Source organism: Pongo abelii, chromosome 6 (assembly GCF_028885655.2).
Source record: "Pongo abelii isolate AG06213 chromosome 6, NHGRI_mPonAbe1-v2.0_pri, whole genome shotgun sequence".
NCBI lineage: Eukaryota > Metazoa > Chordata > Mammalia > Primates > Hominidae > Pongo > Pongo abelii.
The window spans coordinates 10,734,399-10,761,861 of record NC_071991.2 but is presented as its reverse complement, the minus strand read 5'-3'; the positions used below and the strand labels follow the sequence as shown (position 1 = coordinate 10,761,861).

At 47.8% G+C, this 27,463-nt stretch overlaps 1 protein-coding gene across 1 annotated transcript; it reads right to left on the bottom strand.

The window, feature by feature from the left end:
- Positions 1-8,768: 8,768 nt before the first annotated feature.
- Positions 8,769-26,737, bottom strand: MUC17 (mucin 17, cell surface associated). The gene is made up of 14 exons (XM_054560118.1): positions 26,629-26,737; positions 26,098-26,274; positions 25,591-25,920; positions 22,966-25,062; positions 18,656-18,787; positions 17,805-17,932; positions 17,395-17,453; positions 16,140-16,291; positions 15,108-15,176; positions 14,827-14,986; positions 13,641-13,802; positions 13,352-13,449; positions 10,542-10,618; positions 8,769-8,810 (listed from the first exon to the last, which is right to left on the bottom strand). Exons 1-14 carry the CDS (start codon positions 26,735-26,737, stop codon positions 8,769-8,771), a joined length of 3,792 nt encoding a protein of 1,263 aa, XP_054416093.1.
- Between the last annotated feature and the right edge of the window lie 726 nt (positions 26,738-27,463).

Below are 27,463 nucleotides of genomic sequence, written 5' to 3'. Positions count from 1 at the left end.
ATCACCCACCGTAGCAAAGCACGACTGGTCACATCTTCCCCCGGGTCTAGCACAACCTCCGGAGATCTAAACGGCAAGACCCCTCCTGTTCTTCAAAAGCCGTGTTATAATCTGCCTGCAAGAGAGCTGAATTTTACAAGATGCATTGGAAAATGATTTCCCTCATCTCCATGCATCTCCGGGGCCAGGGAGAGGCATACATTTTCATTTATTGGTCAGGAGATGGTCCTTGAACTTCCAGCCTCCTGTCATTCTTGCCCCACCCCCAGGGTGTCTGGTGACTGAGGATGACCTGAAAAGACTCAGAGGAAGAGAAGGAGAAAGATCAGACGCTGTGTTTATGCTCAAGCCAAGGGCCCCCTGGGATGCAGAAATAAGCTCTGCTTACCATTCCATTTGTCTTGATCCCTTCCAGAAAGGGAGAGGCTCCGTGGCCCTGGGAGGAAAGGAGAAGACAGAGAGCCCCAGGGGGCCCACAGCTTGCACTGCCTGAGGTGGGCTCTGTGGCCCACAGGGACTGGCTTTCTGTGGGGTAAGAGTAAGCATGCGTGAAGTAACCAGAACAAGTGAGAATTTGGTCACGTCGTGTTGATACAAGCCCAAAAGGATTATAAGAAGGACAGGGTGAATGTAACAGGAGACGGTTTTTTGTTTTTGTTTGAGACGGAGTCTCCCTCTGTCGCCCAGGCTGGAGAGCAGTGGCATGATCTTGGCTCACTGCAACCTCTGCCTCCCAGGTTCAAGCAATTCTTCTGCCTCAGCCTCCCAAGTAGCTGGGATTACAGGCACCCGCCATCATGCCCGGCTAATTTTTGTATAGACGGAGTTTCACCATGTTGGCCAGGCTGGTCTTGAACTCCTGACCTCAGGTGATCCACCCACCTCGGTCTTTCAAAGTGCTGGGATTACAGCGTGAGTCATTACGCCCAGCCAGTGGATGTTTAAAAAACTTTGTGGATACGCCTGTAATCCCAGCACTTTGGGGAGGCCGAGGCGGGCGGATCACTTGAGGTCAGCAGTTTGAGACCAGCTTGGCTAACATGGTGAAACCCCCCATCTCTACTAAAAATAACAAAAATTAGCTGGTGTGATGGCAGATGCTTGTAATCCCAGCTACTAGGGAGGCTGAGGCAGGAGAATTGCTTGAACCTGGGAGGTGGAGGTTGCAGTGAGCTGAGATCATGCCACTGCATTCCAGCCTGGGTGACAGAGTGAGACTCTGTCTTAAGAAACAAAGCAAAACAAACAAACAAACAAAAACAACTTTGTGGAGATGAGTTGTTTTTGTTTTTTGTCTTGAGATGAGATCTTGCTCTGTGGCCCAGGCTGGAATGCCGTGACATGATCATAGCTCACTGCAGCCTCCAACTCCTGGGCTCAGGTGATCCTCCCACCTCAGCCTCCCGAGTAGCTGGGACTACAAGTGTGCACCACCACGCCTGGCTAATTTTTTGTAGAGATGGGGTCTTGCTATGTTGTCCAGGCTGGTCTTGAACTCCTGGGCTCAAGCAATCCTGCTGCCTTGGCCTCCCAAAGTGTTGGGATTACAGGCATGAGCCACTGTGCCTGGCCAAGACAGATGAGTTTGTTTGTTTGTTTTTGAGACAGGGTCTCACTCTGTTACCCAGGTTGAAGTGCAGTGGTGTGATCTCAGCTCACTGCAGCCTCGACAGTCCAGGCTCAAGCAATCCTCTCCCCTCAGCTTCCTGAGTAGCTGGGACTACAGGCACACACCACCATGCCCAGCTAATTTTAAAATTTTTTGTAGAGATGGAGTATCATCACCATGTTGCCCAGGCTGGTCTTGAACTCCCAAGCTCAAGCAATTCTCCTGCCTCGGCCTCCCAAAAAGGGGAGGGATTACAGGCATGAGCCACTGTGCCTGGCCAAGGGAGAGAAGTTTTAATTAAAGTTAACAAGCATTCACGGCATCTTCTATGCACAAGGCACGGTGTTAGGTGCTGTGGGGTACAGAAAGTAACAAAGCCTCATCCCCACCCTGGAGCGAACAAGGGGAAATGATGAATGCAATGAGAGAAGTAGACAAAGGTGGTATCAGAGAGGGCTTCCTGGAGGAAGTGGAATTGGAGTTGCAGGATGGGTCAGGTTCTAGAGAGAGATATGTGGGAAGAGGAGGGTAGAGAAGCTGCCAGGAGGCCAAGTGCAGTGGCTCATGCCTATGATCCCAGCACTTTGGGAGGCCGAGGTGGGCGGATCATATGAGGTCAGGAGTTCGAGATCAGCCTGGCCAACATGGAGAAACCCGGTCTCTACTAAAAATACAAAAATTAGCTGGGTGTGGTGGCGTGTGCCTGTTAATTCCAGCTACTGGGGAGGCTGAGGCAGGAGAATCGCTTGAGCCTGGGAGGTGGAGGTTGCAGTGAGCCGAGATCACACCACTGCACTCCAGCCTGGGCGACAGAGTGAGACTCTGTCTAAAAAAAAAAAAAAAGAAGAAGAAGCAGTAGCTGCGGGGTGGCAGTTCGGCAACCCACGTGCCACATGGCCTGGGACATGGGTGGGTGGGGGAAGAGATGGAGTCAGGAGGAAAATGAGACCAGATTCCAGGGACATTGAAAACCATGCTGAGGTGGAGATATTGCTTTAATCAGAGGGCCAGGGCGTTAGTGTTGGAGCAGGTGAACCGCATAACTGGGAAGGCAATGGTGGGCTGCGGCAGGAAGCAGTGATTAGCAGTGGGACAGACCACAGGGAGAGCAGCTGGTGGACGCCATGGGCTGGGTGCAAGGAGATGCCTGTGAACAGACTCATGGGTCGGCAGGAACGGCGCTGAAGGTCAAGCGGTGGTACGTGTGCACCTGCGTGACAGTGAGGAACGGTGCAGATGGCCTGAGGTGAGCCCGGAGGGGTGGTCCCTGAGTGCCTCTTTGCCTTTAGGTCCTGTGTTAGTCCGTTCTTACATTGCTATAAAGCAACACCTGGGGCTGGGTAATTGCTCAAGAAAAGAGGTTGTATTTTGGCTGTCGGTTCTGCAGGCTGTCTGAGAAGCATAGCGGCATCTGCTTCTGTTGAGGGCCTTAAGAAGGCTCACAAACATGGAGGAAGGGGAAGAGGGAGCCAGTCACATGGCGCGCGCGCGCGATAGAGAGAGAGAGAGAGAGAGAGAGAGAGAGAGAGAGAGAGAGAGAAAGAGACAGAGAAAGTGCTTTTCTTTTCTTTCTTTCTTTCTTTTTTTTTTTTTTTTTTGAGATGGAGTCTCGCTCTGTCGCCCAGGCTGGAGTGCAGTGGTGCAATCTCGGGTCACTGCAACCCCCACCCCTCCACAGGCTCAAGCGATTCTCCTGCCTCAGCCTACAGAGTTGCTGAGATTACAGGTGCGGGCCACCACACCCTGCTAATTTTTGTATTTTTATTAGAGACCAGGGTTTCTCTATGTTGGCCAGGCTGGTCTCGAACTCCTGACTTCAAGTGATCCACCTGCCTCGGCCTCCGAAAGTGCTGGGATTACAGGCATGAGCCACCATGCCCGGCTTATTTGGAGACAGGGTCTCCCCCTGTCACCCACGCTGGAGTGCAGTGGTGCGATCATAGCTCACTGCAGCCTCAACCTCCCAGGCTCATACAATCCTCCCACCTCAGCCTCCTGAGTAGCTGGGATTACAGGTGTACGCCACCATGCCTAGCTAATTTTTTTAACTTTTGGTAGAGATGGGGGCAGGGAGGTCTCACTATGTTGCCCAGGCTGGTCTCAAATTCCTAGGTTCAATCGATCCTCCCGTCTTGGCCTCCCAAAGTGCTGGGGTTACAGGCATGTGCCACTTTGCCTGGCCTAAACAACCAGATCTCCCATGAACTAACTGACTGAGTCAGAGCTCATTCATTTCCAAGGTGATGGTGCTGAGCCATTCTTGAGGGATCTTCCCCCATGACTCAGTGCCACTAGGCCCCACTACCGACATCGGGGATAACATTTCAACATGAGGTTTGGAAGGGACACGCATCCAAGCCATATCAAGCCCCCACCAGACCCCTCTCTCTGTGACTTAGTGTATCTGCCTCCAACTATCTCCTTGCATCTCTATGCATTTGGATTTCTTGGTTTCTGCAAAGTGACAGGGCCAGCCTTCTGTCTTGCTTCAAGTCCAGCCATCACTCTCGTATGGTTGGAGGAAGAGAGAGCAGAAGAAACTTAAGAGGGATGAGCTGCAAAGAGAGAATTATGACGGGGAAGCTGATGTAGCAATAGCTCATGTTTTCTCTCTCCCACTCTCTTTTAGAATTTTTTATATGCCAGAATTTGTTCCAAGCATTTTACATGTATTAACCCAGTTTATCCCAACAGTGGTCCCACGGGGAGGGCACATAAGTGACAGATAAGAACACAGACTTGAGTCGGGCACTGTGGCTCACACCTGTAATCCCAGAACTTTTGAGAGGCCGAGGTGGTAGGATCATTTGAAGTCAGGAGTTCGAGACCAGCCTGGGCAACGTAGCAAGACCCCTGTCTCTATTTTAAAAACGTTAAAAATTAGCTGAGCATGGCAGTGCACACCGGCAACTACTTAGGAGGCTGAGGCAAGAAGATTGCTTGAGCCCAGAAGTTTGAGGCTGCAGTGAACCATGATCGCACCACTGCAATCCAGCCTGGGTAACAGAGCAAGACCCTGTCTCAAAAAAAAAAAAAAAAAAAAAAGAACACGGGCTTGACCAGTTGCCACCCTGTTTTCTAATCCCAGCCTCATACCCATTGGTTTCATGATCTTGGGCAAGTTGCTAGGATGTCTGCCTCAGTTACCCTCATTGGTGGACTGGGAATGATGAAAGGTACTTTGCACATGGTAGGTGATCATTGGGTTTATTTTTCTTTTTTAATACAGAGTTGTTTTGCTCTTGTTGCCCAGGCTGGAGCGCAATGGTGCAATCTCGGCTCACTGTGACTTCTGCCTCCCAGGTTCAAGTGATTCTTCTGCCTCAGCCTCCCAAGTAGCTGGGGTTACAGGCATGTGCCACCACACCTGGCTAATTTTCCTATTTTTAGTATAGACAGGGATTCACCATGTTGGCCAGGCTGGTCTCAAACTCCTGACCTCAGGTGATCCACGCCTCAGCCTCCCAAAGTGCTGAGATTACAGGTATGAGCCACCACGCCCAGCTACTCAGTGTGGTTGTTTTTTTTTTTGTTGGTTTTTGTTTTTTTTTTTGTTTGTTTTTTGTTTTTTTACAGCTGAGGGAGCAGAGGTTCAGAGAGAAGAAGTTACTTTCCCAAGCTCACGCAGGTAGTAAATGGCTCACCAAGAGTGAACCTGGGCAGCCTATGGGTCTGGGTGCTCTGTCCTGCCTCTCCATTTCACAGATAGGAAGAGAGAGTGGGAAGGTGCTGAGATTTCAGTTCCAGATGGGATGTGGGGTCTCTAGCCCTGTTAAGTCCCCCCTCCCATGGCCACAGATGCCTATGGGAGGCAGGAGGCAGGTCTGAAAGTGAAGATGTATGAATTCAGCTCAGTCTTGGGAACTGAGGATTGTTCATTACTGGGTATGTACTCCAAGGAAAAATAAATTATTCTACCCCCAACACATCTGGACCTGTGTGTTTATTGCAGCAGTATTCACAATAACAAAGACATGGAATCAACCTAGGTGCCTATCAATGGTGGATTGGATAAAGAAAATGTGGTACATGTACACCATGGACTACTATGCAGCCATAAATAAAACAATGAAATCATGTCCTTTGCAGCAACATGGATGCAACCAGAGGCCATTATCCTAAATGAATTAACACAAAGACAGAGAACCAAATACTGCATGTTCTCGCTTATAAGTGGGTGCTAAACGTTGAGTGTACATGGATGCAAATATGGGAACAGTTGACACTGGGGACCCCAAAATCAGAGAAGGAGGGAGGGGGTCAAGGGTCAGAAAAATACCTATTGGGGTCGGATACGGAGGCTCATGCCTGTAATCTCAGCATTTTGGGAGGCCAAGGCAGGCAGATCACTTGAGGTCAGGCATTCGAGACCAGCCTGGCTAACATGGCAAAATTCCGTCTCTACTAAAAATATAAAAATTAACCAGGCATGGTGGTGCACACCTGTAATCCCAGCTACTCGAGAGGCTGAGGCAGGAGAATCACTTGAACCTGGGAGGCAGAGGTAGCAGTGAGCTGAGATTGTGCCACTGCACTCCAGCCTGGGTGACAGTGAGTATCAGTCTCAAAAAAAAAAAAAAAATGAAAAAAAAGAAAAACTACCTATTGGGTACTATGCTCGCTATCTGTGTGACAGATTTATTCATACTCTAAGCCTCAGCACCACACCATATACCTTTGTAACAAACCTGCACATGTACCCTTGAGTCTAAAATTTAAAAAAAAAAAGGTCAGGTTCGTGGTAATTTTTTATTTCTGATTTTTAATTTCCAATTTTGCTTAATTCAAAAAAATACATACCACTTTAGAGCAAATAGGACACAATGTTAACAACTGATAACTCCAGGTGAAGGTTATATGGGGTTCACTGTTATATATACATATATATGTGTAATTTTTTTTTTTTTAAGACAGAGTCTCTCTCTGTCACCCAGGCTGGAATGCAGCGGTGCAATCTCCGCTCACTGCAACCTCCACCTCCCAGGTTCAAGCCATTCTCCTGCCTCAGCCTCCTAAGTAAGTGGGATTACAGGCATGCACCACCATTCTCGGCTAGTTTTTGTATTTTTAATAGAGTCAGGGTTTTACCGTGTTGGCCAGGCTGGTCTTGAACTCCTGACCTCAGGTGATGCACCTGCCTCGGCCTCCCAAAGTGCTGGGATTACAGGCGTGAGCCACCACGCCCAGGTATGGTTCACTTTTTTAACTTTATTGTTTTAACTTCTCTGTAGATTTGCAAATTTCCAAAATTAAAAAAAAAAAAAAAAAAAAAAAAAAAAAAGGCCAGGCATAGTGGCTCACGCCTGGAATCCCAGCATTTTGGGAGACAGAAGTGGTTGGATCGTTTGAGACTAGGAATTCAAGACCAGCCTGGACAATACAGCGAAACCCCGTCTCTACGAAAAAATTAAAAATTAGCCGGGCATGGTGGCCGGCATCTGTGGTCCCAGTTACTTGGGAGGCTGAGGCTGGAGGAATTCTTGAGCCCAGGAGCTCAAGGCTGCAGTGAGCAGTGATCACACCACTGTGCTTTGGCCTTGGCGAAAGAGTGAGACCTTGTCTCAAAAAAAAGAAAAGAAAAGAAACAGAATTTTGATGGCAAACATGGAAATGATCAAGTGTAACGGAATATTTTTGTCGCAGGAGAGGCCAGAAGCGGACCGCTGAGAAACGGCATGGTGCCTGCAGGTGCTCAGAGCGTCCAGTAGGGGACAGCAGAGTCCAGGTTCTGTCTCAGGTTAGGCTTTGAAGCGGGTGGCCGGTGGGAGAGATTTTCAAGAATACAGTGAATCCTGAGCGGCATGGCTGGAATAATAATAATTTTTAAAAAGCGTCCTAGGAATATTAAGAAGGACAGCGATGAAAGAGGCTTTAGAAACAACCTAGTCCTTATTCGGCAGAAGGCAAGACTGAGTCCAAATAGATTTTTCCCAGATTTAACCCAAGGAATTCACGAGAAAGCTGGAAATAGAGCCCAGGTCTCTATCTCTTTAGATGCGTGGAAAGAAATAAAAGCCCGTTTTCAGAAGGAGAGCTTGGAAAATTTGGTTTTCTTTGGTAGGAAGTGAGTTTCTCTCTCTCTCTCTCTCCCCCTGTGTGTGTGTGTGTGTGTGTGTGTGTGTGTGTGTGTCTGTCTGTCTGTCTGTCTGCCTTGCCTCTTGGACACCAGCAAATGGTGTCAGTGGAGTTCAAGGAATGGTCCTCTTTCCACTGCAAATCTCTCTGTTGTTGTCTTGAACCCCAAAAGCATCCGATTTTATGTTCTGGAGGAGAGAAGGAGAGAGAGAGAGAGTCTGGGAGGTTAGAAACAGGAGCTATGGGAAATAGGAGGAAAATATCTGGGAACCATGAAAATTGTAATAAAATTGCTTTATTATTTTTAGTTACTACAAATATATATAATATTTACTAAGGAAAAAATCAGAACTCATAATAATAAGAACTTAAAAAATACCCACAATCTTATATACCAAAGGTAAATGCTCTATATTTAAACACAGGTGTTCTTCACGAAGATGGTATGCAATAATTCTTATGAGAGCATTTTGTGAAATGTAAAGTGCATGCAGTCCAGTGTCCAAGGGGTCACGGTTGTAAACAGTGCGTCGAGGGCGCTGTCCATGGTACTGAACCCAGACAGATGAGAAGAGGAACATCTCTGAGCTTGTTTGGAAGTGCTAGCAGGGAAGTCCAGATACTTGTATGCCTTTGACTGAAGCGTGGTCCTCCTCTATCAGAGAAGGTCGTCCTCTCGTCCTCTTCAACTGAGTATGCAGCTTTAGGAGGGGCACACATGGGGCAGCGAGGGAGGACGGGGACACCCGCTTACCCAGCCAGATCAGCCAAATCAATCCTGGCGATCAATGGGGTGATAGATGTTGCAGTCAGAGTACCCTCAAATCTGGAGCGTCTTTGAAAAATGAACAGGAAAGCCTAGCCTGATATCATGACAAGCCCATTGGAGCTTCCACGGGTTTCTATTTGAGAATCTCCCAGCACTGCTGTCTCTCTCTTCTTTCTCCTTGGTAAGTACAGGGCTTGTTTCCTGTCCTTACAATGGGAACATTGAGTTCCCATGGAAGGCTCTCAATGGAGAAATGCTCCACCAAGCTTAGCCGGACTGGGATCTCCTCACTCCCAGACTTCTCAGCTCCATGCCTTAAAATGATGTCGTCATTACCTGAGGCCTCTGAATTTGGATCTGAAAAGAAAGATAAAACCAGGTGAGGGCTCAGCCCTTGAGGAATTTGGGATCTTGGAAGCATAAGGAGGATTGGGATAGGAAGTGTTCTGTTTAATTATTTTTATTTTTTATTTTTTTTGAGACAGGGTCTTACTCTGCCATCCAGGCTGGAGTGCAGTGGCACAATCACGGCTCACTGTGGCCTGTAACTTCTGGGCTCAAGCGATCCTCCCACCTCAGCCTCCCAAGTAGCTGGGACTACATGTGCACACAACCACACCTGAATAATTTTTAAATTTTTTGTAGAGATGAGGTTTCACTATGTTGCCCAGGGTGGTCTCAAACTCCTGGGCTCAAACGATCCATCCACTTCGACCTCCCAAAGTGCCGGGATTACAGGTGTGAGCCACTGTACCTGGCTATGATTATTATTTCTTTTATAGCAACAGAGTCTCACTTTGTTGCCCAGGCTGGTCCTAAATTCCTGACTTCAGACAATCTTCCTGCCTTGGCCTCACGAAGTGCTGGGATTGCAGGCATGAGCCACCACACCTGGCCTAAGTGGTTGGTTTAGAACTTGTCCCATTACCTGGATTCTAGCACAAACCAATTGTGCCTTCCCCTCCCTGCCAGGTAGGTTTACAGGTATCCTTGCTGGAGATTTCATCCTTGCCCCAAAGGGCTGTCAAGGGAGCATAGCACCTGAAGACGTTCACACTTGTTATTTCTCCTACCCTCAAATATCCATCCAGTTTAACTCATATTAAGGCAGTGATCAAGGAGTGGTCACTTTTTGCCCAAGTGACCAATCTTGGCCTTAATCATGAGGGGAAAACCTGACGTTATATACTTGTTGAAGTGAGGCGATAGCATTATCTATGATATAACAAAAATGTTTAATCTGATTCCAATTAAGCCTCTAGACCCAACTTCCAGTATTTCCAATCCTAGAATACCTCTAATACCTCTGATACTAAGGATGGGGGGACAAGTTAGATGACACCGTGAAACAAACCAGGAGTGTGAGACATTTTTCAAGACAACCATCCTAGACTCTTAAAAAAAGCAATATGTTAAAAAATGTAGGAGCCCATTCTAGATTAAAAGACCAAAGAGACATAACAGAAGTCAGTGAGTGAAATCTGTTGTATCTACATCTGAGAAAAAAAAAACTAGTAATAAAAGATGTCCTTGGGCTAATTGGAAAAATTGGGTACCAGATGATATTGTGAAGTTATGATCAATGTATTGGATATAATCATGGTATTGGGAAGTGTGTGCTGAAATGGTTAGGGATCAAGTGTCACAATGTTGGCAGCTGACTTCCAAATTATTCCGCAAAAATTAGTGAATAGATCAATACAAAGAAAGAAACATATGGCATATTAAGCTTTGTTGAGCTAGATGGAATACGTAAGTATTTACTGCACTGCTATTTTGACTTTTATCTGTGTTTACAAATTAAAATAACTAAGGAAGTTGGCCATGAAGGATGTACTTAGAGTAGGGAAGGAAACCTCCAAACCTGAAGCCTCAGGGGTCAAGGGAAAGTGACTCCACCTTGCTACTTAGCTTTTATTCTTCCCCTGAGTTAGGCTTGTTTCCTGGCAGTATGGACCTGGGAGGATCACCTGGACCAATAAACTGTAAACATGGTTCTGTTTTTCTGAAGGTCCTACCACGTAGGAAAGGAAGAGAAGAAAGTCGCAGGGTTGGGGGAGGCCAGCATCCCATCCAGGCCCTTCTTACCTTTGTTTCAGGGTCTATGTGTCTCAAGGAGGGCTGGAAATTACTATAGATGGACTCCAGGTGGATGGAATCATCATCTTCTGGAGGGATGGAAAGCACCATGGAAACAGGAGGTTAGAAGGACAAACTTTCATCTCTCCCTTTAATCCCATCCAATGGAGGATGAGACAGTTTGTCTCTACCCCTAGGAAACTGCAAACCCTTGAAAATGTGACAAACTGTCAGCATTACCTGACTCAGCAGCTCCCTAATACAGGCATATTAAGGCTATGAATTTTCTGAGTACAGCTGTAGCTGCATCCCACAAGTCTTGATACTAATTTCTCACTTTCACTATAATCTCTTATCTGATCCATACATTATTTAGACGCTTGAAAAAAATTTCCAAAGATACTGGATTTTTGTTTCTGTTTTCCAAAAATATTTTTGTTATTGATTTCTAACATACTTGCATTATGGTCAGATAATATTGTCTGATTTAAATAATTTTTTATAAGTTTGTTAAGGCTTTTTTAATGGCCTGTGTATGGCCATCCTTAAAAGTTTTCTTGTGGACTCAGGTAATAAATGTATACCCTCTATTTGTTGAATGCGGTGTTCTGTATTGTATTAAGGCTAATTATTTTGTATAAAAGTTCTGTAATCCTCAATGACTTTTGTCAATTACTAAGAGAGGCGTTTTAAAAATCTCTCACCATGTTGGTGGATTTGTTAATTTTTTCTTGTAGCTTTGTCAATTTTTGCTTTATCTATTTCGAGATTGTACAGAGCATACAAATTAGACTTGTGTCTAACAGAGTAAGCCATTTCCTAATATTGATCATTTTTATCCCTAGGAATTCTTTTTGCTTTAAAGTTTATGTGCCTGCAATGAGTACAGCTATACACAAAACAACAGACACTTTGTTTAGTATTATCCTGTTTTGTCTTTTCTACACTTTTGTTTCTAACCTTTGTGTTTCTATTTAACATGTACCTCCCACCCACAGTGGATACCTAGATTTTTTTAAAAAATTCTTTTTAAACTAGAGTTTAATCTACTTATACGTATTATGATTTGTGATATATTTGCATTACTTCCTATCATTTTATTTTCTATTTTCTATGTGTCCTATCTCCTCTTCTTCTTCCCCTTCCTCCTCCTCCTCCTTCTCCTCCTCCTCCTTCTATGGAATCTTGCTCTGTTGCCCAGGCTGGAGTGCAGTGGTGCGATTTCAGCCCACTGCAGCCTCCACTTCCCAGGTTCCAGCGATTCTCCTGCCTCAGCCTCCCAGGTAGTTGGGATTACAGGCACATGCCACCATGTCCAGCTAATTTTTGTATTTTTAGTAGAGACGGGGTTTCACCATGTTGGCCAGGCTGGTCTCCTGACCTCAGGTGACCCACTAGCCTCGGCCTCCCAAAGTGCTAGGATTACAGGCATAAGCCACAATTTTTTTTTTTTTTTTTTAAGAGACAGGGTCTTGCTCTGTTGCCCAGGTTGGAGTGCAGTGGTGCAATCATAGCTCACTGCAGCCTTGACCTCCTGGGCTCAAGTGATCCTCCTGACTCAGCCTCCTGAGTAGCTGGGATTACAGGCATGCACCACTGTGCCTGGCTAATTTTTTTAATTTTTTGATCTCGTTATGTTGCCCAGGCTGGTCTTGAACTTCTGGCTTCAAGCAATCCTCCAGCCTCGGCCTCCCAAAGCATTGGGACTGTAAGCATGAGCCACTGCATCCCACCTCCTTTTTCTTTTTCTCCCTTTCCTGCCTCTTTGTGGGTTGACTGGACTTTTTCCTCATTCTAATCTTCCCCTTCTTTAGAATTTAAAGACTATTTTGAGAAATTTCTCATTCCACATATTTCCTTCTTTAGAATTTAAAGACTCTATTTTTAGAAATTTTAACATGTGCCTTTAACCTAGCAAAATCTAATGTTAGTCTCTTTACTGAGGTACTCCCCTGCTAATGAGCTCACCCACTCCCAAGCACTAATCTGTGCACTAGAGAAATCTACCACCCTCAAGGAACCTGTGTTTCCCCAGTGGTTCAGTTCACTATGCCCCATCCAGGGTCTCGCAGGAGTCAGTAATGGAAATAAGGTTTTAGCTGTAGAGCCAAACATTTTGGAGTGGGAAATATTTTCCCCCTTCACGCTTTAAGCCCCAGGGTCTTCCCAGGTGCCTCCTATATACTCTTTTTTTTTTTTTTGGACGGGGTCTTGTTCTGTTGCCCAGGCTGGAGTGCAGTGGTGCAATCACGGCTCACTGCAGCCTCCATCTCCCAGGCTCAAGCAATTCTCCTGCCTCAGCCTCCCGAGTAGTTGGGACTCCAGGTGCATGCCACCATGACCAGATAATTTAAATTTTTTTTCTTTCTTTTTTTTTTTTTTGTGACGGAGTTTCGTGCTTGTTGCCCAGGCTGGAGTGCAATGGCACAATCTCGGCTAGCTGCAACCTCTGCCTCCTGGGTTCAAGCGATTCTCCTGCCTCAGCCTCCCGAGTAGCTGGGATTACAGGCACCTGCCACCACGCCCAGCTAATTTTTTTGTATTTTCAGTAGAGACAGGGTTTCACTATGTGGTCCAGGCTGGTCTCAAACTCCTGACCTCAAGTGGTCCACCTGCCTCAGCCTCCCTTTTTAATTTTTTTTTTTTTTTAAGAGATAGAGATTTGCTGTGTTGTTGCCCAGGCTGATCTTGAGCTCCTGGCCTCAAGTAATCCTCCTGCCTCGGCCTTTCAAAGTGCTGGGATTACAGGCGTGAGCCCACCCCACCCAGCCTGTTTCCACATTTTGAGCCATTCTGAGTTCAGAGAGGAAGGCCGATACCTTGGCAGATGTCAAAGCCAATGTTTTGGAAGGTCCCAGGAGCTGGTCCACCATCCTCTTGTTGCCACTTGTACAACTGAGACAATCTGGACTTTTGCCTATTGATGGAAACACCAGAGAGACCCCATTAGGATTGGGGAACAGGAATAAGGACCACGGACAAGCTGTATCCCCATTTTTAGCTCCCCCCACTGTCCACCTCGATGATGAATTGATTAGAGGCAGAGGGTTCAGAGGAAGAGGAGGAGCTGGAGGGAGTTGGAAGAGGGGGTGGTAGGGGCTTGCTCACCGTTTCACCTCTTTCTTGGAGCGGAAAACGAGCATCAGGAGAGCTACCAGGATGATCAGCACCAGCGCGACCCCTGCCCCCACGAGGCCGTACACCAGACTCTTCTGGATGCCCTGGTTACAGGCCTCCCCACTGTACCAGTGAGTTTCCGTGGTCACACAGCTGAGATGGGTGAGAAGCGGCAGGTTTGGGGAGAGAGAACAGAGTCAGCACCAGCTTCAGACCCAGGCCGTGCCCAGTGGGTGTTTAATGAAGAGGAGGTGAGAAGAGATTGCCAGGGGGCATAAAGCAAGGCACCCCGAGGGGATGAACAGAGATGAACACCAGCATCCCTGGAGGTGGTCCTCAAATGAGCTCAATTCCCACTCCAAGCTTTTAGGTTTTGCCTCCAGTTGCAACCCAGGACCTAGGATGGTTGGCCCAACCCTGGGTCTTCCTTGGGCTGCACTCCCAGGGACTCCAGGACCCCACAGTGATCTTGCATCCACCCATTAACCTCCTCACTTCCAGCCCTCCTCTCTGTCAAGAAAGCCAGGCTGCAGCCCTGATCCAGAGCTCCCGTTACACCGCTGAAGCTCTTCCTCCTCCCTGCTGCCTTGAGATGCCCTCTCTAAACCCTGTTCTTTTCTTCCCCTTTCCAGCTTGTGACCCCCTCTTCCAGGAAGCCTTCCCAGACTAACTACTCAGGTGTTTGCCCACATGTGGCTTCTTCCCGCACCTGATGCTCCAGCTGTTCTCTCTCTGGTTCTGTTTCAAGTGACAACATTCTTCTTCGCTTTCCTACCTCTGACTGGGCTAGAGGGGTTCTCCCCACTCCCCATATGGGTGTGTAACCTTCTGTTTCTATTTTACCAGCAGAGGACGTTGTTCTCTCTCTGGAGAGAGAGCAAGGCTCTGTCTCTGTTCCCCCTGTCGGACAACCTTCCCAGGAAGTTGTCACCGTCCTCAGCCCTCCTTAACACAGAGAAGACATGGCTAGGCTGTTCTGGAGGCAGCCTTGGAGCTCAACTACTCATGTTTTTCCCTTATCCCCAACCCAATTCCTCTGCAGCTGGACACATTCAGGAGACGCTGGGACCTAGTCCCATGACCTCGGTCTCCAGGCAATGCCTGGGGTAAAGCCCTGCAGGGGAGGGGAGGACCAGGACGTCTGGGCTGGGCTGGAGGAGATGGGGGGAGCACTCACAGGCACCGGGGTCCACTTCGAAACATCTGGCACTTGCCAAAGTTACAGTTCTTGGAGACATTGAAGCCGGACTCACAGGGGCTGATGCAGTATGGCTTCTGGTCCCGGTACTCCACTACGAAGTAGTCTCCATATTCTTTGGCCATCTTCCGGCAGTCCTCTGGTGGGGGGCGCAGGGACGGGCAGCAGCCATGATCAGGGGGCTGGGGAGGCACTGTCCCACTCCTCCTGGGCTCCCCACCTCTCCAGCCTTCCCCCAAACCCCTTGTGTTATCACCTACCTTCAGGGTCGTACTGCGTCACCGTAATGTTTTGCACTTGGGTGCCAGTGGTGTTGAAACACATTATAGCTGTGAAAGAGACACACATAAAACCCCTCATGACACATACACGCTTGTTCTGCATCCTCAGGGAGCTAAGGCATGTGTGTGTGTGAGAAGGGGGTGGGCTGTGATGGGGAGGTGGGAATCTGGCCCCGGCAGAGGGGCAGCATCAGCCTCGCGTCCTGTGACCCTCCAAGTGTCCTGAGCCTTTTTGTCCTATGCCTCCCTTTTCTCTCTTATTTTCTTTCTTTTTCTTTCTTTTTTTTTTTGAGATGGAGTATTGCTCTGTCACCCAGGCTAGAGTGCAGTGGTGCAATCTCGGCTCACTGCAACCTCTGCTTCCCGGTTTCAAGCGATTCTCCTGCCTCAGCCTCCCAAGTAGCTAGGACTACAGGCGCCTGCCACCATGCCTGGCTAATTTTGTATTTGTAGTAGAGATGGGGTTTCACCATGTTGACAGGGCTGGTTTCGAACTCCTGGCCTCAAGTGATCTGCCCGTCTCAGCCTCCCAAAGTGCTGGGATTACAGGCGTGAACCACCATGCCTGCCCAATGCCTCCTTCTTCCGTCTTCTGCCATGATCCACACACTTAGATGAACCCCTGTGTAACGAGGCCCATGGGTCCTCATTTCCAGCAGACTCCCCTGTCCTATAGCCCTTAGTCCTGGCACCCTGCAAGATGTGGTCTGCTTGTATGTCTGGCCTTGCAGGTTCCGGGATGAATTCCTGGATCTCCATGTTCTCCTACTCTCTCCATTTGCCTTTGTCACTTCCTCTACCCCAGGGAAAAAATGGGCCAGAGGATGATGAAGGTTAAAGACTCTCTCGGCCCAATCCTGGGGTTTCTTTGGGCTGCAACCCCTAGGACCCCACAGGGACTCTTGCACCCACCCATTAACCATCCTCACTCCCAGCCCTCCTGTCTATTAAGGAAGTCATGCCCCAGCTCTGATGCCTTCTCCCTTCCCTCCCGGGAAGCCCAGAGTTTACCTGAGCAATTATCACTAGTCATTATTTGCTCCTTGGTCACTTTTGTGATTTTCTCTTTCACTACTTCGGTGGCATTGTCTAATACTGTCTTGTATTCTGGTGTGTACTTGGTTCTTAGGAGGACGTCATGCTCCACCACCACACTGCCAAGACTGAAGAGGGAAGGGAAGACATCCTGGGGTCAGAATTGGGTGCTTACCTCTCGAATCTGTACCAGGCAGGTTTCACCCTCTCTGATCCCAAGGGAAGGCAGAGCTGGGGGCAGGACAGTTGGGGTGATGACTCTGTCCTAGGCACTTGGGGCAGGACAGTTTGGGGTGATGGCTCTGTCCTATGCACTGCATTGGGCCCCCTGCTATAGGAGTTCTCCCAGCAGCCTGTGCCTAAGAGAACTTTCTACAAAGGGAGTCTCCGGGAGGTCTTAGGGAAGCCTCAGCGATGAAGATGGATGGAGGAATGGAAACCACAGAAGAGGCCATCCTTGAGGTTTTGGGGTTTTTTGTTTTATAGACAGAGTCTCACTCTGCTGCCCAGGCTGGAGAGCAATGGTGCGATCCTGGCTTACTCTAGCCTCTGACTGCTGGGCTCATGTGATCCTCCTGCCTCGGACTCCTGAGTAGCTAGGTCTGCAGGTGTATACCACCATGCCCTGCTAATTTTTGTATTTTTTGTAGAGACAAGGTCTTGCTGTGTTGCTCAGGCTGGTCTTGAGCTCCCGGCCTCAAATAATCCTTCCACCTCGGCCTCCCAAAGTGCTGGGATTACAGGTGAGAGCTACTGCACCTGGTGCCTCCTACATTTATATATTGAAGCCCTAACCTCCAGAACCTCGGAATGTGACTATATTTGGAGATAGGGTCTTTAAAGAGGTGAGTAAATTAAAATGAGGCTATTAGTGTAGGCCCTCACCCAGTCTGACTGGTGTCCTTATAAGAAGGGGAAATCTGGATATGCAGAGACAGCAGGGAGATGTGCACAGAGGAAAGACCATGCAAAGACACAGCAAGAAGGCGGCCATCCACAAGCCAGGGAGAGAGGCCTCCAGAGAAACCACACCCACCCACACCTTCATCTTAGACCTCCAGCCCCTAGAACTGGGAGAAATAGATTTCTGTTGTTTAAGCCGCCCCATCGGTGATATTCTGCAATAGCTGCCTGAGCACAGTAACGCAGGGGGCACAGTTCTAATTGCCTTTATAATTATGACTGCTCCTTCCACGCCACAGACCCTCTTCCCACAGGCCCAGACACTTACCGTAGATTTGTGATGTTCACCCCGACATACTCAGGGATCCCAGAATACACAATGTTCATCTGAAAGGCAAGGGGACACTGTGTCATCCCAGAGGGACCACGGGGCCTTTCCGTGGGACATCAGGAGGTCACAGGACCAGGGGATGCTCCTGTCCCACAGCATCGTAGCACACTCATCAAATGGAGTGGTTTCTTTCCAGAGACCTGCTCTGCCCCAGGGGCCTCCTGTAGCTCCCAGGTAAAACCTGGCCTCATCTCTTCCCTCCTCCACTGGCAAGCCCTGAGGACATGGGGGCCTGAGAGAACTCCCGCACATCTAACAAGGGAACAGCCCCCAGCTGCCTTCTTACCCTACAGACTCTGCTCTTGGGGGAACTGAGTAGCCATGGGGCCTTGCTCTCCCAGACTTACCTGTTCCGTGAATGTCTGATTGAACTCCTGGAATTGCTGGGAAGAGCGGTTTTTTAGCTCTTCGGTGAAGCTCACACTGGTCACTGTCACAGTCAGTTCCATTTGGGCAGAGATAGTCTCCGGTGGCCCTGAGGTGGGTAGACTTACTGAGCAAAGCATCTCTGAGTTTCCTACTCAGAAGATCTGCCCCCCCAGTCTGGGTGGAGGGAGTGACCTCCATTGTATTTTATGGTAAAATTTTGTGCCAAATTTGTATCCAAAATACACCTTCTTATTTTATTTTCTTTCTCTTTTATTCATTTTCTTTTCTTTCTTTCTCTCTTTCTTTCTTTCTTTTTTCCTTCCTTCCTTCCTTCCTTCTTTTTTTTGACAGGGTATTGTTCTGTTGCCCAGGCTAGAGTGCAGTGGTGAGATCATAGCTCAGTGCAGCCTTGACCTCCTGGGCTCAAGAAATCCTCCCACATCAGCCTCCCAAGCAGCTAAGACTACAAGTATGCACCACCACACCCAGTCAGGTTTTTTTTTTTTTTTTAAATAAATAAATGAGATCTCACTATGTTGCCCAGGCTGGTCTTGAACTCCTGGCCTCAAGTGATCCTGCCTCAGGCTCCCAAAGCACTGGAATTACAGGCGAGAGCCACCGTGCCTGGCCTATTTTATTCATTTTGTAATGCTTTAGCATTCGTAGCACTGGGTGGAAACAAAACAAACAAAACAATACAAAACAAAAAACACCACAGCCCAGAAGAGGCCCTATTCCTGGCCTCACATCAAGGTGGGGCAGGGACTGGTGCCTGTATGGAGGTCGGGTCCCAGGGCATGGGGTGGGGGAAGGCCTGGGTTGCACTCACCTATGTCAATGCTGCTGACCACCTCCTCACACAACTCCCCGTAATAGAGGTTGGGACACTGGCACTTGAGCCCATCCAAGGTGCCTCCATTCTTGCAGCGAGAGGCCGTAGTCTGGCACTGATCTCCAAAGCCTGTGGAACAATCACAGAAGTTTTCTTTCCACGTTCCTCCATTGAGGCACCTCACTGGAAGGAGCAGGGATCTACTGTGGTTAACATGTTGAGCACAGCACTTTACAGCTTACAATGTGTTTGCACGGACACTGCCTAATTTGTTTTTGTTTTTTGAGTCCGAGTTTTACCCTTGTTGCCCAGGCTGGAGTGCAATGGCGTGATCTTGCCTCACTGCAACCTCCACCTCCCAGGTTCAAGCGATTCTCCTGCCTCAGCCTCCCGAGTAGCTTAGATTACAGGCGCGTGCCACCACACCCAGCTAAGTTTTTGTATTTTTAGTAGAGATGGGGTTTCACCAGTTTGGCCAGGCTGGTCTCAAACTCCTGACCTCAGGTGATCTGCCCACCTCGGCCTCCCAAAGTGCTGGGATTACAGGTGTGAGCCACCGCGCCTGGCTCCAACACTGCCTAATTTGATACTCTCATGAGACCCCAGGGGTGCACAGGACAGTTACTATTATCCTCACTTCACAGATACGCAAAGTGAGTCAGAGAGAGGCTAAGCCACCTCCTGATGGGTCCACGTGCAGGCTACACTCCACCCAGTCCTAGTCCAGCATGCTTGACTTTACCCCAAAAAACGTGAAGAAAGAGAAACCTGGTATTGTAAGAGGTGAGCGACACAGTCAGGGCTGAGGAAGGGAGAACCCAGGTGAACTTGAACAGTCTAGATTCCACCCAGGTTGAGAATTAGATGGTTGTTGTTCCTCACCACGCGCTTTGGAAAAGCCCATACTGGTAATCGTTACTCTTATGACTCATTCTGATTCTTTTTTAATTTACTGGGATGTGGAGGTTGAGGGAGGAGTTTAGATCTTATTTTATTTTATTATTATTTATTTTTATTTTTTTTTTTGAGATGGAGTCTTGCTCTGTCGCCCAGGCTGGAGTGCAGTGGCGCGATCTCGGCTCACTGCAAGCTCCGCCTCCCGGGTTCACGCCATTCTCCTGCCTCAGCCTCCCGAGTAGCTGGGACTACAGGCACGCCCGCCACCACGCCCGGCTAATTTTTTGTATTTTTAGTAGAGACGATGTTTCACCATGTTAGCCAGGATGGTCTCCATCTCCTGACCTCGTGATCCACCCGCCTCGGCCTCCCAAAGTGCTGAGATTACAGGTGTGAGCCACTGCACCCGGCATTTTATTATTTTTTTTGAGACAGAGCCTCACCATCTGGTTCAGGTTGGAGCGCAGTGGTGCAATCATAGCTCACTACAGCCTTGACCTCCTGGGCTTAAGTAATCCTCCCACCTTAGCCTACCAAGTAACTGGGACTGCAGGCATGAATCACCATGCCTGGCTAATTTTTAAAATTTTTCTGTAGAGACGGGGTATTGCTCTGTTGCTCAGGCTGGTCTCAAACTCCTGGCCTTAACAAATCCTCCAGTCTCAGCCTCACAAAATCCTGGGATTACAGGTGTGAGCCATCATGCCCAGCCTAACAACTCCTTTTTAAATTGCAATTCAACAAATAAACTCCTCTTAGTTTAAATAGGTAGGAAGTAGTGGTAGCCAACTCTAGAATATCTGTGCCAATCAACCTGGAAAATCTAAAGCTCTGTTTTCTTTGGCTTTTCTTGAAAATCACTGTGCCTGGGTAGATCAGTATTCAAGGTGTATTTTGTCTGGGGAAGTGCACGAAGTATGTATAGACTCTGCAAAGACCTGCCTCACCTCTGCCTTCCGGTTTACCCTAAACAGACTCAGAGAGCAGGATCCACACTCATGAAAGTCACAGCATGCAGCCTCTATGTATGGGCTTTTGCTCCAAGACGTGTGGAAAGAATAGAAGAGAGAAGTCAAGAGTCCTGGGCACACTGGAAACCCATACATCCTAAATCAGTGTCCTCCCTCTGTCTCTCTCCCGCTTTCACTACTGAAGATGTCCAGACCTGAGCTAAGTGCCAAAACACAGGCTAGCGAGAAACAACAGAAGCAGATGCTGGGGCGCGTTCACCCATTGCTCAACAGTCTAAAGGGAAGGCCAATCTCTGGGGAAGAGGAGGAAGACAGAAGGACAATCTGCTTCAAAGATGCTACCGACACCAGATGGTGGGTCCAGTGGCATTGCAGCCACCTGGCCTTTGTTGTGAGACACCTATGAGGCTTCCTGGAAATACAAGATCCAGATCTCCCACCTGAAAATGCTCAGACCACTCATTTGAGAATCAGAGAGCTCAAGAAGACAAAGATATATTGGAGAGAATCCAGAGAAAAAAGCCATATGATAGAAAATCCAGCCAGGCGCGGTGGCTAACACCTGTAATCCTAACACTTTGGGAAGCTGAGGAGGGTGGATCACCTGAGGTCAGGAGTTCAAGAACAGCCTGGCCAACATGATGAAACCCTGTCTCTACTAAAAATACAAAAATTAGCTGGGTGTGGTGGTGTGCACTGTAATCCCAGCTACTTAGGAGGCTGAGGTGAGAGAATCGCTTGAACCCAGGAGGTGGAGGTTGCAGTGAGCCATGATCATGCCATTGCACTCCAGCCTGGGCAACAAGAGTGAAACTCCATCAAAAAAAAAAAAAAATAGAAAAGAAAAGAAAAAAGAAAAAAGAAAGAAAAGAAAAGTTCAGGCAAAGTAGAATTCAGCAAAGGAAAAAAACCACAAAGTCCGGGGAAAACGTAGTGGTCAAAAGCTGAAGAACCACACTTCATCATCATCAATTCAAGATGGGATTGGGCAGTTCTGTGGGCAGACAGAGATCATATACCTGTGAGCCTATTCATCTAAATAAATCAGTGCTTTCAAGTATTTTAATTAGCACACTTTAAAAAACGTATGCAAAATATTCTTAATCTGGGAGTCGTACTCACAGGTCTATTAGTGTATTACATGATTCATGTAATACAGTATACAGGATATTATAATAGCAGGTATTGAATGGTGCAACGCTCACCCTAACAAGAGAGAAGAAGGCTGACTGAAAGTTCTTGAGTCAGAGAAAGGAGAGGGATACGTAAGGACAGCAAAACACTTGTAGGCATTGGAGGTAGAATTCAGAGCTGACAGAAGTGAAGGAATCTTCTTTTGCTTCTTTAGTGCATGCTCAGGAGATAAGATGAATCAAAATAAAAGTGAATGGTGGCAGAGATACTTGACAAAGGTACACATGAATGAATTGGCAAAAACCTTCTGCAAAAAAAAAAAAAGTTTGCACTTTAGCATGAACAAAATCAATGAGAAAATCCACTAGAAAGTTTACAAAGTAAACTAAAAAGTTTAAAAGAAAAGATAAATAAACCACTCAGAGTTAATAACATCATGGCATACAAAGTGCAATGGAACAGAGACCTGCAGAATACAAAAGACAGAAAACAGGACTTGTGTACAGAATACTAGAGATTGAGGTGCCCAGGCAAAGAGAGGTAATGCTTTGTTCAAAAAAGGGGAACTTGTGCAAGAAACCATGACAGCGGAGAAGTGAGAGAGTGCTGAGACAGAAAACCTTGATGCAGGTTTTATCAAAGGGAAAACAAGTAAATCAGAGCAAAAGGAGTTTAGGAGTAAATGTTTAAGGAGAAAACCACAAAAAGTAGTGAGTGGAGATTGAAAAGAAAGGTCAGTTTCAAAAAGGAAAATTCTTTTGAAAAGTGTCTGTTCTTATCCTTTGCCCACTTTTTGATGAGGTTGTTTGATTTTTTTCTTGTAAATTTGTTTAAGTTCTTTGTAGATTCCGGATATTAGCTCTTTGTCAGATGAGTAGATTGCAAAAATTTTCTCCCATTCTGTAGGTTGCCTGTTCACTCCATGGAATACTATGCAGCCATAAAAAAGGACGAGTTCATGTCCTTCGTAGGGACATGGATGAAGCTGGAAACCATCATTCTGAGCAAACTATCGCAAGGACAGAAAACCAAACACCACATGTTCTCACTCATAGGTGGGAATTGAACAATGAGAACACTTGGACACAGGGCAGGGAACATCACACACCAGGGCCTGCCATGGGGTAGGGGGATGGGGGAGGGATAGCATTAGGAGAAATACTTAATGTAAATGATGAGTTAATGGGTGCAGCAAACCAACATGGCACATGTATACATAGGTAACAAACCTGCACATTGTGCACATGTACCCTAGAACTTAAAGTATAATTTTTTTAAAAAAGGAAAATTCAAGAAATCACTTACATGTTGTGGTTGTTGGCACAATAGGAGTTGAGGTGGGGTTGCTCTTAGTTGTAGGAGGAGTCATGGGGACAGTGTTAGTGGTCACCGTGTGGGAGGAAGTGGTCCGTGTGCTGGGTTTTGTCCTGGTGGTCATGGTAGTGACAGCCTCAGGGTTCACAGTCGTGGAGGAGGCAGAGGTTGTTGGAGGTGTACTGGAGTGAGCAGGAGGAAATATTGGTGGGGTGGTGTGAGAAGTAATTGTTGACGGCCTGCTGGATTCTGATGAAGGGGTCACAGGACGGGTGGTGACAGAAGAAGAGGTGTGAGGTGTGCTGGTTGCAGAAAGCGTTGATGCAGAAGTAGTGGAGCCTCTGCTGGTTGTGCTGGGTGTGCTGGGAGCAGTAGACATGGCCACATATGTGAGGGGAGCTGCAGTAGTCATTGCAGTTGTTGTAAATTCCTTAGTAGTTGAAAAAGATGTGGTGGTACTACTACTAGAGGTTGATGGTGTGTTTAGTTCAGTGGAAGTTATCACAGAGGTAGATTCAGCACCAGTTGTTGCAGGAATGACATCAGCAGTAGAACCGGTGACAGGAGTGCTGGGAATAAAAATGGTTGTCCCAGGTGTGCTTCCTTCTGGGGTCACTGATACAGATATGGTGGTGGCTACAGGAATTGTGGGAGTTGAGGCAGTGTCAGTAGAAGGGGTAAAAGTTGTGCTTGTGTCAAGAGGAGGTGTTGAAGGTGTGCTGGCCCCAGGAAAGCTAGTTGCAAGTGTGGTGCTGACAAGGAGAGTTGTTAATGGAGTGCTTCTTTCACTGGTAGTTGAAATACGTATGGTAGTGACTTCAGCAGGTATGGAGAATGAACCGGCTTTGGTAGAGGTGAGCAAAGGTGTGCTGGTATCACCAGGAGGTGTTGAAAGTGTGCTGGCCTCAGAAGGACTCATCACAGATATAGGGCTAATGAGGACAGTTGTCAATAAAGTGCTTCTTTCACTCATTGTTGACATAGACATGGTGGTGCCTTCAAGAGCTGTAGGAGATGAACTGCCTTCAGAGGCAGTGTTCATGGACATGCTGGTGTCAACAGGTGGTACGGAAGGGGTGCTACTCTCAGGAAACCTCATAACAGGTGTGGTACTGACAAGAATAGTGGTCCCAAGGGTGCTTATTTCCGTGGGCATTGACACAGGCATAGTGGTGCTGTCAAGAGTTGCAGAAGATGAAATGGCTTCAGTAGAAGTGGTCACAGGTACGCTGGTGACAACAGAAGGTGTTGAAAGGGTGCTGCCCTCAGAGCTGGTCACACATGTGGTGCTGACAGGCATAGTTGTTAATGGAGTGCTTCCTTCACTAGGCGTCCAGATTGGCATGGTGGTACCTTCAGGAGTCATAGGAGATGAACTGACTTGGGTAGAAGTGGTCACAGGTGTGCTGGTGTCAACAGGAGGTGTTGAAGGTGTGCCAGCCTCAGAAGTGGGCACTGATGTGGTGCTGACAGGCATAATTGTTAATGGACTGCTTACTTCACTAGGAGTTGACATTGGCAGGGTGGTACCTTCAGGAGGTGTAGGAGTAGAACTGGTCTGAGTAGAAGTGGTCACAGATGTCCTTCTGTCAACAGAAGGTGTGGAAGTTGTGCTAGCCTCAGAACTGGTCACATGTGTGCTGCTGAGGGGCATAGTTGTTAATGAACTGCTTCCTTCACTTTGAGTAGACATATGCATAGTGGTGACCTGAAGAGTTGCTGGAGATGAACTGCCTTGACTAGAACTGGTAACAAGAGTGCTGGAGTCAACAGGAGTTGTTGAAAGGGAGTTAGCCTCAGAACTGGCCACCAGGATGGTGCTGACAGGCATACTTGTTAATGGAGTGCTTCCTTCACTAGCAATTGAGGTTGGCATGCTGGTAAATTCAGCAGTTGTAGGAGATGAACTGGCTTGAGAAGAAGTGGTCACAGGTGTGCTGGTGTCAACAGGAGTTGTTGAAAGGGTGCTAGCCTCAGAACTGGCCACCAGTGTGGTGCTGACAGGCATACTTGTTAATGGAGTGCTTCCTTCACTAGGAGTTGAAGTTGGCATGCTGGTACCTTCAGCAGTGGGAGAAGATGAACTGGCTTCAGTAGAAGTGGTCAAAGGAGTGTTGGAGTCAACAGGAGTTGTTGAAAGGGTGCTAGCCTCAGGACTGGCCATCAGTGTGGTGCTGAAAGGTATACTTGTTAATAGAGTACTTCCTTCACTAGGAGTTGAGGTTGGCATGACGGTACCTTCAGCAGTTGTAGGAGAGGAACTGGCTTCAGTAGAAGTGGTCACAGGTGTGCTGGTGTCAATGGGAGTTGTTGAAAGGGTGCTAGCCTCAGAACTGGCCACTGGCGTGGTGCTGACAGGCATACTAGTTAATGGTGTACTTCCTTCACTAGGAGTTGACATTGGCATGCCAGTACTTTCAGCAGTTGTAGAAGAGAAACTGGCTTCAGTAGAAGTGGTCACAGGTGTGCTGGTGTCAGCAGGAGTTGTTGAAAGGGTGCTAGCCTCAGAACTGGCCACTGGTGTGGTACTGACAGACATACTTGTTAATGGAGTGCTTCTTTCACCAGGAGTTGAGGTTGGCACACTGGTAACTTCAGCAGTTGGAGGAGAAGAACTGGCTTCAGTAGAAGTGGTCAAAGGAGTGTTGGAGTCAACAGGAGTTGTTGAAAGGGTGTTAGCCTCAGAACTGACCACCAGCGTGGTGCTGACAGGCATACCTTCTAATGGAGTGGTTCCTTCACTAGGAGTTGAGGTTGGGATGCTGGTACCTTCAGCACTTGTAGGAGATGAACTGCCTTCAGTAGAAGTGGTGACAGGTGTGCTGGTGTCAACAGGAGTTGCCGAAAGGGTGCTAGCCTCAGAACTGACTACCGGCGTTGTGCTCACAGGCACACTTGTTAATGGAGTGCTTCCTTCACTAGGAGTTGAGGTTGGCATGCTGGTACCTTCAGAAGTTGTAGGAGATGAATGGGCTTCACTAGAAGTGGTCACAGATGTGCTGCTGTCAACAGGAGTTGTTGAAAGGGTGCTAATTGCAGAACCGGCTACTGGTGTCGTGCTGACAGGCATACTTGTTAATGGAGTACTTCCTTCACTAGGAGTTGAGGTTGGCATGACGGTACCTTCAGCAGCTGTAGGAGAGGAACTGGCTTCAGTAGAAGTGGTTACAGGAGTGTTGGAGTCAACAGGAGTTGTTGAAAGGGTGCTAGCCTCAGAACTGGCCACCAGCGTGGTGCTGACAGGCATACTTGTTAATGGAGTACTTCCTTCACTAGGAGTTGAGATTGGCATGCCAGTACCTTCAGCAGTTGTAGGAGATGAACTGGCTTCAGTAGAAGTGGTCACAGGTGTGCTGGTGTCAACAGGAGTTGTTGAAAGGGTGCTAGCCTCAGAACTGGCCACCGGCGTAGTGCTGACAGACACACTTGTTAATGGAGTGCTTCTTTCACCAGGAGTTGAGGTTGGCATGCTGGTAACATCAGCAGTTGGAGGAGATGAACTGGCATCAGTAGAAGTGGTCAAAGGAGTGTTGGAGTCAACAGGAGTTGTTGAAAGGGTGCTAGCCCCAGAACTGGCCACTGGCATGCTGCTGAAATGTATACTTGTTAATGGAGTACTTCCTTCACTAGGAGTTGAGATTGGCATGCTGGTACCTTCAGCAGTTGTAGGAGAAGAACTGGCTTCAGTAGAAGTGGTCAAAGGTATGCTGGTGTCGACAGGAGTTGTTGAAAGGGTGCTAGCCTCAGAACTGGCCACCGGCATGGTGCTGAAAGACATACTTGTTAATGGAGTGCTTCCTTCACTAGGAGTTGAGATTGGTGTGCTGGTACCTTCAGAAGTTGTAGGATATAAACTGGCTTCAGTAGAAGTGGTCACAGGTGTCCCAGTGTCAACAGGAGTTGTTGAAAGGGTGCTGATTGCAGAACTGGCCACCAGTGTGGTGCTGACAGGCATACTTCTTAATGGAGTGCTTCCTTCACTATAAGTTGAGGTTGGCATGCTGGTACCTTTAACAGGTGTAGGAGATGAACTGGCTTCAGTGGAAGTGACCACAGGACTGTTGGAGTCAACAGGAGTTGTTGAAAGGGTGCTACCCTCAGGACTGGCCACCGGTGTGGTGCTGACAGGTATACTTGTTAATGGAGTACTTCCTTCAGTAGGAGTTGAGATTGGCACGACGGTACCTTCAGCAGTTGTAGGAGAGGAACTGGCTTCAGTAGAAGTGGTCACAGGTGTGCTAGTGTCAACACAAGTTGTGGAAAGGGTGGTAGCCTCAGAATTGGCCACCAGTGTGGTGCTAACAGGTATACTTGTTACTGGAGTGCTTCTTTCACCAGGAGTTGAGGTTGGCATGCTGGTACCTTCAGCAGTTGGAGCAGATGAACTGCCTTCAGTAGAAGTGGTGACAGGTATGCTGGTGTCAACAGGAGTTGTTGAAAGGGTGCTAGCCTCAGAACTGGCCACCGGCGTGGTGCTGACAGGCATACT